We start from the raw sequence: 12864 nt of genomic DNA, 5'->3' as shown, positions 1-12864 counted from the left end.
AAGAGGCCACAATGGCACTTTTGGGGTGGCTGGTGGATTCACCAACTGGCATTCGCGGCATGCCGCACACCACCTGCAGACATCACCGCCAATGCCCGGCCAATAAAAACGGGCTATTAGACGGTTCAGTGTTTTTCTTTCCCCTAGATGACCCACCATGGGATTATAATGAACCGCCTGGAACACCATTTCCCGACGGCTCCGTAGTATTAAGAGCTGGGTTGTATCTTCCTTAGTTTGAGCATCCTGCTTCACTCGATACAACCGCTCATTTATAATTGCTAAATAGGGATATGAAAGTGTGATATTCGGCTGGAGTTGTTGACCATCGATCACTCTCACTTGGTCAAAGGCATGCTTGAGGGTTTTGTCTCATGACTGCTCCAAAGGGAAATCCCCTGAGGATGGGAGGGGCTGCAGCCTCTCCCCCCTCACGTCATCCTGACGTGGAGCTGACGAAGATGGCCCTGGCTCCGCCTCCCCTGCCAGAGGGTCACACATTTCACATTCCGTCGCTTTTATCCAGGACCCATCCGCGCATATTCCCTTTAATACATTTCTGAATTCAGGCCAATTAGTCCCCATAATCAGCGGATGGGTGAGGCGGGAACTAACTGCGGCCTCCACTCTATGTTTTGTTCCCCTAAATTTAATAACAACGGCAACCACAGGGTAGTTGTGAATATCCCCATGTACACATTTCATGCTCACCCTTTTAGTTGTGCCCAAAGCCTCGTGTTGAACCAAGCATTGGTGGATAGTGGTCTGGTTACAACCTGTGTCCACCAAGGCTTAGTGTGTACACCCCTTTATTCTTACCATGCCGTTTCCACGCCTCCGGGGTGCAGGAACAGGGCCTGGAGAGAGGACAGAGTGAGAGGGGAGAGGGGAGTGGAAAGAGATGGGAGAAAACACAGGGGGAGGGAGAGAGAGCGCTCCTCCACGCATGGGCACACTGCCATATGGTCCTCCGCCAGCTGGACCACTTCCTCCAGTGACGCCGGGCGATGGTACTGGACCCACTCCGCCGTCATTTCTGGAAGCCGGTGGATCAGCTGCTCTAGCACTTGGTCGACCACTCCCTGGACGTCGCGGTCCCCGGCCCACAGCCATTTCTGGCAGGCATCACGAAGCTGCTGAGAAAAGGCAAACAGGTGACTGGCCCCTTCCATCTCCATCAAGCGGAACAGTTGACGGTATTGCTCTGGGCTCCGGCCGACCCGCTGCAGGATGGTCTTCTTTAGGTTGCCGTAGGCCAGGAGATTAGCCGCCGGCAGTTGTTGTGCTGCAAGCTGGGCTTCCCCGGACAGCAGAAGGATGAGCCGGGCCGCCCACTGAGCATGCAGCCAGCTCCAGGTTTCAGTGGTGTGCTCAAACATGGTCAGGAAGGCTTCAGGGTCATCTTCCACCCCCATCTTCAACAGCATGGGCAGGGGGCAGGGAACTGCTGTTGTCCGGGGTCGCTGCCGGGGCTTTCTCCTGGGTGAGGAGGCCCCGAATGACCTGCCGGTCCTCTGCCTGAACTCTAAGGACCTCATGGAAGTGCTGTTCTTGATCCTGGCGGAGTTCAAGCAGAGCCTGTTGGTGGGTGTGATGTAGGTTGGAGAGGAACTGATGATGTCGGACAGCGGGAAGGACATATGGGGTGTGCAGTCTTCAAATCAGATCCTGGGTTTCGGCACCAGTGTAACAAGGAAGGACACCGGGAACTGGATTCTTCAAACACAGGTAGGGAACTTTTAATTGACCACTTCTCTGGTTTACAGCTTCACAACAACACATCAGCTTCACAGCAAGGCTCTCGTCCCAGTCTCTCTCTCTCGATCTGGTGCTGGCATGGTCCTTTTATGCCACTCTCCCCAATCTCACTACAATTAGAAACAGGTGTTAGTCATAATTTGGCTCAGGTGTATGCACCCTTACCACTCTCTCTCTCCCGACAGACGCTCGACCACGCCTCCACTGCCACAGGCTCTTTCAGTGCAGCTTCAGTGTGTTTGCTTTTCAATCCTGGCCTGAATGCACAGGGACCCTGTCTGCACTAAAGACTTTTTATTACAGCACTGTGATATGATAGGCTACTTGCAGTGACACATATCATGTAATGCATAAGCACATACAAACACAAAGACATTTGTTTGTATTGTCTGTTAGTCTATCCAAGCTTGTCCTCACTTACAGTAAATATTACAGTAAGGAAACTCTGATCACAGACAGATGCATTTGTTAATCAACACCTGGCAATTAGGCCTATGCGATTTGTAACTTTAATGTCCACAGATGTACAGTAGTACAACATTTCAACAACTAAACCCCTGCAGTGTAAAGGCCTATCAGCAGTATACACCTTTGTCAGGGTAGATGCCATATGAAAACAAAGCTGCGAGGAAACATTATAAGCACGTCACAACAAAAATTCCAATGTACAAAAAACTCTGGAACACATGGGTTTGCTAATTAGACATGATCTAGAGCATTTAAACAGTACAACCCAATGAACCCATACAGTTTGTCTATCCCTAAAAGCCTAATTTACATGGCATCTAACCTGTCTAACATCTATAGGCCTGGTGATAACCCAAGTGTTTACTTCACTAGACATTTTAACCAGCAGAGGGGGGCATTTTTCCAGTCAGTCAGACCTCCTTTTTAGCTGTTTCCCAGGGCAACCTCCTCCATATTCCTGGATGGGCCCTCCCCTCAGAGGCCTAACCTCTCCTAATCCTCCTCCCCCTGTTTCCGTGGCGACGGCTCAGACGAGCAGGTGACGCATTGACAGGGAGCAGATGGTTCCCCGTGGAGGTAAGCATGGCTAAACAATAACTCCATATTCAACATAGAGCCCTTCTTTCTAAACTCTACTCTCTCTCTTTAACCACACAGGCACACACATACACATAAACACACACAAGCCCATTTGAACTCTCACACAGAGACACCCCCCTCCATTTTTTACCCAGCTGAAGCACTCTCCATTCCTTTATAGCAAACTCACACACACACACACACACACACACACACACGTGAAAGTTTATGTTGGTGCGGCTATCCTTATGAGGACTCTCCATAGACATAATGACTTTTATACTGTACGAACTATAGATTCTATACCTTAACCCTGTCTCTACCCCTAAACCTAACCCTCACAAAAAACTTTCTGCATTTTTACATTTTCAAAAAAACATCATTTAGTATGTTTTTTATTTATTTATTTATTTATTTTTTAAGCGATTTGAATTATGGGGACACTAGAAATGTCCTCATAAACTACATTTATAGCATAATACCCTTGTAATTACCAGTTTGTAACCTAAAAAATTTGCTCAAACCACCCAAACCCACCTACACACACACACACTGCCCTAATCACAATAGCATGATCATATTCAAACACAGCACTACTGCACTCCCCTTTCATTACGTTCACTAAAGAAATGTCAGCCTGCTTTTATGGCACGTGCACACAACATGGGTACGTATTAAAACACAGATGGGAAATGCAACATTCTAATGGCATTCAATATTTGATAGGCTGAATGATGAAGGAATTATTATTTAACAGCATTTGCAGTCCCAGAGGAACAATTTCTTGCTCAGAGGTTGCCCTTTCATTGCTCAGGAGACTCAGTAAAGTTCTTAGTTGTGCATCATTTAATTATTAACTCAGATGCCTTCGGCTAAATAAAATTGGGCACAAATGAGACAATTCTTGACGTACCATAAGAGTACAGATCTATAAAATTAATGTGAGTAGCAAAGTTCAGATAATTTGTTTTCATTTTGTTCATACTGAAATCTTTATTTTGAGTACATTTTCTGACATTGTTGAGAAACAGGTGCGATTACTGGGGTTTTGGGAACAATATGAACTTTATGAAATCTCCATTGGAAATACTTTCTTTCAGTGCGGTGCATAGTGTGTGTTTGCACAAGTCCCAAATGTATTTGGTGGGGGGCTGGGAGATTGTTGTATACGTGTATATGAGTGTGAACGGGGCTAGGGAGGTATTATTATGGAGATCAGCTAATGCATGTTGAACATTGTGTTCTGGTTTTAAGTGACTAGTGTGGAAAGCACAGCACAATTTTTTTTTTATTATTAACTTTCTCCCTCTTTTAAAGCCACACTCTCGCCCCAAAAACCTGGAGATCACAAAAATGAAGGATGAGAGCCCCCCTCCCCAACACACACACACACGCACGCACACACACACACACACACACGCACATCAACTAACTCTACACTGAATCTAACTATCAATACAGTGACTGTGGACTGCGGGAGGCTGTCCAGGGTGGGCTATGCTGAGCCTCAGGCTCTGCCATACAGCCTCTCAGTCAGGAGCCATTGAAGTGCTCTGCTTCCATAATAGAGTCACTAATAGGTGGCCATTCAGCAAGGAAAGTGTTTTCTGAAAAAAAGGGGAGAGAAGGAGAGAAAAGGAAGTTTTAGGCGAAGCGGCAATAACTATGTATGCTGCCTTGAGTATGTAAAATGTATTCAGGCCTCCTCCCTCAAAAGCCCAATCCCACATTTTTTTCCTCTTCTTTTGACTAGGAGAGGAAAAAGAAAAAAAAAGGAGAATAACAAATCATGACTGAAAGGGCTTTATAGAGAGTTTGGAGTCCTCTTTTCTTCTATACTTGTAGATGGGGGTGAATAGCCTGTCCGGGAGTGAGTACAGGCCCGAGTCCAGATATTGTTTGGTTGTTCACAGTTTCTCACCTCTGCGTGCTCCCTCAGTTAGCTGCGCCTCTCGGTTTCGTCACACATGCAAATGCACTCTTAAACACAAAGTAACACTGTTTATATTGAGTGTGTTTACATGCACACCAAAAAGCTGATAATAACCAAAAATCTGCTTATTTTCAAAAATCCAATAACACAAGAAAAACGTGCTTACATGAGATTGGAAGTCATCGGGTTATTCTCTGCTTTTGACGTCAAATGTTAACAGGCATGCGCACAACACTTGCGTACACTGGATAAGCCAGTAAGAATGCCGGAAAGGTGTTTTCATGCAATGTGAATTCAGGGTAATGGGCAAAAAGCTACCTGTGTCAATCGGTTTATGCTTAAACTGTTTATGACCTTACCCCAATAAACGAGTGTAGCTAAGGTGTTTACATGACCAAATGTCGTCTTACTAAGCATAATCGGTGTAAAGATCAGCAAGTAAACTCAAATTCTTTTTTCTTATATGGTTTACACTGGAGTGTTTATGTAATGCCGTGATGAATTATGAATTACCGTAATTAAAAGTTTACAACTTGTAAAACGGTTTACGTCTTTGACAAACTTGTTTACGAGTTACAAGTTGGAAATGTTTTTATGAAAGATCAGACTGTACCATCATGACGTCATGTAAAAAGAACTAAAATGTCTTGGCCTCAACAATTAAAGGTAGTTAGGTATTTCTGCATATAATTTTTTTTATATGCCATTTTATTATAACCCATGTTACCTGGTGCACTTTCTTCGTCCTTAAACATTGTGTAAGAGCATACAGGGATAAATTAACGAATTAATGCAATGATTAATATATTTTTGTTGTCATTGACAACAAAGCCACACATAGATCCATTTTTGTTTTTAGAGCGTTGCCATAGATACAAAAAAATACAAAGACATGAACAGCTCTGAGCAGAATCGTGTAATTCTGGAATTCCAATACAATGTGAACGCAGCATATTTTTTTGTCAGATTTTGTAATTCCTAGTGAACTGAAATTTTTTTTTATATTAATGTAGCAGGTGCACTGAGAGCAATCTTTCATTATTTAAATTTACAAAAATGGAGAATGCTGAAAAAGGCCAAACCTTTTGTAATTCTGGTTCTAGTTTGTTAATGCCTCAAAACACAAACACAAATCTCTTCACAGGCTCATAGAGGAGAGGTCGTGATATACGCCACAGTTTCAGAAGCAACATGACTCAGTGGGGTGGAAGTAGATCCAGTGATAAAGTGTTGCACAAACCATATTGTGAAGAAAGAACATTAAAGCAGAGATGTGAGGAGGCCTTATTGTACTGCATGTGTCTGCTCTGCTTTGACAGATTGATGCAACGGGTGTATAACGGCCCAGTGTGGGCTCTCAGCCCAGGATGAAGTTTAGGACTAGAGTTAGTTTTGTCCCTCAGGGGGTTTGGTTCTCCTGCTGGGATGGGCTCAGCCCAAAACCACCAGCTTTTGTCCTCCAGCTTTTAAGTTAACAATACCTGGTAGAATGGCTAGATTCACTTAAGACATTTACTTTGGCTTTCTTATGATTGTTGGATGCATATTTGAATGTCTTTTTTTTTATTGTTCATTGTCAGTTAAATGTGGATTTTAAAATAGTCTCACTCCATTTAAAAAAAATATGAGTATAGTTGAGCCACATCCATCCATATAGAAGAATGTATTGTTATTCTCAAAACAGGATCACTCAAAGAAATGAAAAAACTCTAATTGATAATACCTTATGGTTTTCTGTCCAAACCGGTATGACTTTCTTTCGTAAAATACAAAAGGAGACTGTTAGGGACTGAAGCTAGAATTCTGCCAAACATTTAATTTTGTGATCCACATCATATGAGTTTGGAACAACATGAGGGGTTTAGTATATCATTCAGAATTTTCACTGTAGGGTGAACTATCGCTCTACTTTGTTTTCTATTGTGTCACCATGGCAACAAACTCACATTAGGTTGAGTAGTTTGGTTAAAATTTTCCCTGAAAATTTAGTTCCATCTGAAGACAGAATGAGCGCAACACAACTTCAAATCTCTTTAATCTTTTCAAGCTAATGAGATATGATAAATACGACAGATAATCAGCGGTCCTACTGTCATACACACACTAGCACACATTCCCCCAATGAGCTTTGTGTGTGTGGTTTCCTTAAAACGACTCTGTAAATTCTCAGTAATGTAATTAAGCATGACGCCAGATTTATGCATGAAGCAGGACAGAACCTGATCCTCACCCATTCTCTCCACACTCTGAAAACCCCTTTGTTTGCTACTCATGTCCACTGGTTTGGGCTTGTGTGTGTGTGCTTTTCTTAATTTCCGATTAAAAATTAAAAATTCGCCTGACTGATTTAGTATAATCATTAACTAAAGCAATGAGCTCACACTCAAACTTTTCATTCCAGTGAGCAAGACAGAATTAGCTGCACTAAGAAAAGTCAGAAACAGAGAGAGTCACAGACGGAGAGACACAGGAACGGGGACACTTTTTTTAGGGACAAGAGCTTGTTCTGTCCCAATAAACACCAATATCTTGGAGCTTGAGGTAAAATAAGTTTTGTTAAAGAAATAACACTATGTTGACGACTGAAGAAGGAGGTAGACGGCACTTTTACTCGTGGATACCCCAATCTGTCCGAGTACGGCTTGGTGGCCCTCATCATCCAGGGCGATATGTCAACACCAAGCCCTGGCAACTCGGTTCCAGACCCCAGCACTGGAGAAAAATGGTGAGTCTCCACCCCACCAGGGTCCAACCAAAGCCCATTAGCATGGATAAAATTAAGCTTGGCCAGTCAGTGTATCTCTGATCTCTGCTTTAGAAATGAAAAAGCAATTCAAATCAACCTCATGTTGAGAGGATGAGAGAACAGGGACAAGACAGCATGCCTAAAATCGGAGCATCTGCCCAGGTTTCTGTAATGAATGTTAAGCAGGTTAGCTGCTGAGCCAGAGGTCAGTGGGACCACTCTGGGCAAGCAGGGCAAACCTTGGCTTTATGCCCCCCCAGAGAGCCTCTGAAATTGGGCAAGGTGCTAACTCCTGCTCTCGCTATTGTAACAGCACCACTAACCATATTGATCTCTGATGCTAGCAGATTAGGTCATAAAGAGGGCTCTGTCCTGGCTGTGGGGGTCCGCCTCTGATTCTCTCCTCTACTTTCGGGGTCACAGAATCTGTGGAGCTCTCCTGACCCTCCGAGTCAACACACACACACCATTGGCTCTACAAAGCTGGCGAGGATGGGCACTATTAAACTAGATTGGTTGGACGGTTACATTCATAGCTCATCATAGCTGACCCAGTGAGCGGCACTGGGTCTTTGGTTTTGTGCGTGTGTTTTACACTGGTTTCCTCCATGCTGGGGATCAAGGCCTGCCCCTTTTGTAGGCTATTAATAGGGTTGCAGTTTGGAAACCTCATTGTTTTGGGGAAAAAGGATTTCCTCATGTGTTCTCCATCTCTTTGTGGTTTGATTGATGTTCTGTGTTGTAAGGTTGTGTGTGGTTGTTGTTAGGGTGTGCGTTTGTTGTGTATTAGCTTGGTAATTCTCTTGTTGTTGACTCAGCCATGGATGTCTGTGTAACGTGGTTTGTCAGAGAATGCTATGTATGCTTGGTCAGTGATTTGATTATATTATCTCCAAGTGAGATTGAAAAGTCCTTTCTATTGAAAATCAGTAATTAGTCTGGAATATTTGGTTTAGAGTATCAGTTCACCTAAAAATTTAAATTTGGTCATAATTTGCTCACCCTCATGTCATTCCAAACACATATGACTGATGCTGAATACTAAAGAAGAGAACATTGCGGTCCAACATAATTATCTCATGACAATTAGTAATACGTCGCAGGATATGCCGAAATTGTATGACATCATACGACTTGGCTCAGACGAAAAGCTATGACTTTTATTCTCACATAGAGACCAACCAATCAACAAACAGAATTTCAAATCAATTCAAAACAGGCATTACATTTTAGCATGCCGTCTATACAAAATTTTATGTTAAGATAGGAAACATAATTTGACAAATTAAGTTATTCATTAAATGTTTATTTATGCAATACAAATGACTGTTGTATTTTAATAACCTGCAATATACTTTCTTGTTCAAAATCCTAATTTTTCTCTTTCTTCCATGGTACCCAACAGTGAACTCTATTAAAATAATGATTAGGTTAAAATTTGGGATTTCCTAAGATAAACTTAGAAAAAATCGTAATTACATTTTTCGTTGGTTCATTCATAGTTGTCTATTGGAGCAAAAGTCGTATGTTTTGCCAACTCAATTTCTTACTATTTAGCTATCTCGTACTAATTATTATGACTTTACATGAAACTGGGTTGTCCGGTCCATCTTTTCAATACAATGGCAGTTAATAGTGCCTCACTTTTAAGCTGAAAACAGACCCAAAATAACCATAAAAGTAGTCCATGCGACTCCTACATCATATCCAAGTCTTCTGAACGCATTTTGGGTAGAAACAACCTGAAATTTATGCCATTTTTCAAAGAAAAAACTTGATATGTGTTGCGTGTTTAAAATTGCATGAAGCTCGTTCACAGTTGCTTGGTGTCCTTGTGAAGTCTTGTGTTGTTTAGCATTAAAACAATACTTTTATGATACATTTGGGTCCTTTTTTAAGCTTTAAAGTGAGCCATTATCAACGGATCAACGTATTGAAAAGACGGACATGGAAATTCATGAAAACATCACATCATCAGGTTTAAAATGAAATGAGGGTGAGTAAATGATTACAGAATTTTCATTTTTGGGTGAACTATCCCTTTAAAATATGGACAGATGGCCCACATACCAAGAGAAAGAGAGGGAAGAGAAGAAGGCTTTTTGACTATTAGTAGGCTATTTCATGTAATTTGATCTTCCTTTTTTCACCTTCTTGTTATTGACAAGCTTCACATTTCCTGTGTCTCTGGACCAGGAGCATACCATTTCCTGTCTGGCTTCAGTCTGTGTGATGCAATGGTAAACAGCCTCCCTGACAGGAAGAGCCCACAGAACAGGGGCACTGGTGTGCCCATGAGACACAGAGGCAATGGAAAGCCCATCTGCCTGGAATTGGCCTAATCTCATCTGGTGAATTGGATGATGAAATACAGAAAACACCAATCACGCTTGAACTCAATCATGAGGGGTTCAGAGAGCAGGGCAGGATAGTGTGGGCTAACTATACCCGGTATGGCCCTGCTCTCTGGGACTTATGTTTGCTTGAGAGCTCAGATTTGAATAAGGCCTTCACCCAGTGCCCTCTAAGGCAAGGTGTCAAATTACAGCATGAATATGACATCTAATCAAGAACGTTGTTCACCTAAGCTGCCCTCCTGTTGTTTAAAAGCAGCCTGTGGTGTTGAGCAGGAGCAGATTGTGATTTTTAATGAGTCTCTAGGTCTCATGAGGTCCTTTTCTGTTCCTTTGCCAATCTGTGAAGACTGAATATTACTGTTGTCTTTCTCAAAAAATACACAACAGCGTACACCCAAACAAACAACCACTCTATCCTTCTGTTCTCTAGTCTTCTTTCCCTAATCCCTATGCTTTCCATAACCACGGGTCGCCCATATGCATCCAAATCTACTTGATTTCACATTCAAAGGGTAATATAGGGGTAATTTATATTTATCCGACATGCCCTACCTCTTCTGCCATACATTCCCTCACATCTATATATAACGGACTTGTATTTGTACATACGTAAATATATACAGTACTCAGCATTAATGAGTACAGTCCCTTTGAAAATTAAGGTTTTTAACTAATTCTGTGAACACCAGAACAATTAGCAGAATTTTGACAATTTTGAATATTATGAACATAAAAGGTTGGTCACCAACACCTTTAGGAAAAGAAAATTATAAATTTTATTAAAATGAGGTGTTGCAAAAATGAATACACCCTACAACAAATTCCACCAAATCTAATATTTTGTATGGCCTCCATGATTTTTCAGAACAGCACCAACTCTTCTAGGCTTAGAGTGAACAAGTTGGCGACATACTGCCACAACTATTTTTCTCCATCCTTGGAGAATTAGCTCTTTCAGAGCCTGGATGCTGGATGGAGAATGATGCTTGACCTGTCTTTTCAGAATTCCGCACAGGTGTTCTGTTGGGTTGAGGTCGGGTGACATGCTTGGCCACTGAATCACTTTTACCCTATTCTTCCTCAGAAATGCCGCAGTGGCCTTGGATGTATGCTTTGGGTCTTTATCATGTTGAAAGAGTGCTCGGCAACCCAGGGCGCAGAGAGATGGTAGAATCTTCTCTTTCAGTATTTTGCAGTACATCTCTGAATTCACGATGCCAACAATAAAGTGCAATGCCCCGACACCTGCAGCACTCATACAACCCCACAGAAGAACACTGCCACCTCCATGTTTTACTGTGAGTAGCATGCATTTTTCATTGTACTCTTCGCCCTTGTGACGCCATACAGTTTGGATGCTATCAGTTCCAGAAAGATTTACCTTTGTCTCATCAGACCAAAGTATGGAGTCCCAATATTCTACACCTTTGTCAACATGGGCCCTGGCAAATGCTAAACGGGCTTTTTTGTGCATGGGCTTTAGCAGTGGCTTCCTTCGTGAGCAACATCCTTGCATGCCACACCTCTGCAGCGTATGTCGTATTGTGTCACGTGAAACAGTCACCCTAGTTTGACTTTCTACAGCATTAGCTAACTGTGATGAACTTGCATGGCGATTTTCTTCAACTCTTCTTAACACAAAATGCTCATCTTGAGATGTTAGCTTCCTTGGATGACCTGGACATCTCAGAGAGCTTGCCACAAGTCCATCCTTTTTGAATTTTTGAATCGCTTTCGCTACTGTATTCTGACCGATTAGCAATGCTTTACTAATATTCTTGTAGCCCTGACCTTTTTTGTGTAAAGAAATTACTTACGTTCTCAAGTCTTGTCACATTTCTCTTCCATGTGACACCATTATTGTCAGTATTGAATGGGAGGGGATTTAACAGGTTAAATACAACCCTTAATTGTCAATTATCTGGCAGCCACCTGTGTGATGATTGATTAGACCAATCTGTTGTTGAATTCCCGTTAATTAGCATTTTATCAAGTTTTATTCCTAAAACCTGGGGTGTACTTATTTTACACCATGGTTTTAAATTATTTTGGTTAAAAAAATTCTAATTTTCTTTTTTGTACTGACAAATCTCATTTGCAACCAATAAACCAGAGTTGCTGGAATATTTTATTGTATAGGATCCCATCGAAAGTATTCATTCTAAAAAGAGACATCTGAGAAATCTGTTGGGGTGTACTCATTTATGCTGGGTACTGTATATATATTTTGTCTTATTGTGTATTTCTATATTTACTTATATTTTCTATTCACTTTTTATTTTATTCTTTTTTTTATTTATTATTATTATTTCTGTTTTGTTGCTGTATTGTTTGTGCACTGGAAGCTTCTGTCACCAAGACAAATTCCATGTATGTGTAAGCATACTTGGCAATAAAGCTCATTCTATTCTGATAATAGGGAAAGGGCAGGTTTTCGTGCACTAAGTGGCCACAATTCAGCTACAGGATTTAGTCATTGTGCATTGTCCAGCAATCATTTAAGTGAAGAACAGAAATTAGGGGGTGTTTTATCAGTAAGAGGCTTAGTCAGGAATATTGCCTGCAGTGATGTTCAGAGGTGGTAAGAAGGTCAATTTCAATTCTAAAACACCTGTGATAGACAGCTCTGGTCCTAATAAACTATAAGGTCACATTAAGTCTAATGAGCTGTTTAGATGCTATGGTACAACCACAACTGATTATGTACACTACCAGTCAAAAGTTTTGAAACACTTACTCATTCTTTATTTTACATATATATATATATATATATATATATATATATATATATATATATATATATATATATATATTTTTTTTTATTATTATTATTTTTTTCTTCACATTTTAGAATAATAGTAAAGTCATCAAAACTATGGAATAACATAAATGGAACTATGGGAATTATGTTGGGACTAAACAAAATCCAAAATAAATCAAAACTGTTATATTTTAGCATCTTCAAAGTAGTCACCCTTTGCCTAGAATTTGCAGACATGTACTCTTGACATTTTCTCAACCAT

At 41.3% G+C, this 12864-nt stretch overlaps 2 protein-coding genes across 2 annotated transcripts in view; one reads left to right on the top strand and one right to left on the bottom strand.

The window, feature by feature from the left end:
- Positions 1 to 12864, bottom strand: part of LOC127436867 (ATP-dependent DNA helicase Q1-like) — a 31657-nt gene that overhangs the window by 17900 nt on the left and 893 nt on the right. The window lies entirely within an intron of this gene.
- LOC127436607 (uncharacterized) overlaps positions 1378 to 12864 on the top strand; it is an 87125-nt gene continuing 75638 nt past the window's right edge. Inside the window, exons 1-2 of the mRNA XM_051690861.1 lie at positions 1378 to 1584; positions 7327 to 7463. Of these exons, the coding sequence (XP_051546821.1) occupies positions 1378 to 1584; positions 7327 to 7463 (344 nt within the window). The remainder of the gene's footprint in view (positions 1585 to 7326; positions 7464 to 12864) is intronic.

Source organism: Myxocyprinus asiaticus, chromosome 47 (genome assembly GCF_019703515.2).
Source record: "Myxocyprinus asiaticus isolate MX2 ecotype Aquarium Trade chromosome 47, UBuf_Myxa_2, whole genome shotgun sequence".
Lineage (NCBI taxonomy): Eukaryota > Metazoa > Chordata > Actinopteri > Cypriniformes > Catostomidae > Myxocyprinus > Myxocyprinus asiaticus.
This window is presented reverse-complemented; position numbering and strand designations above follow the sequence as displayed.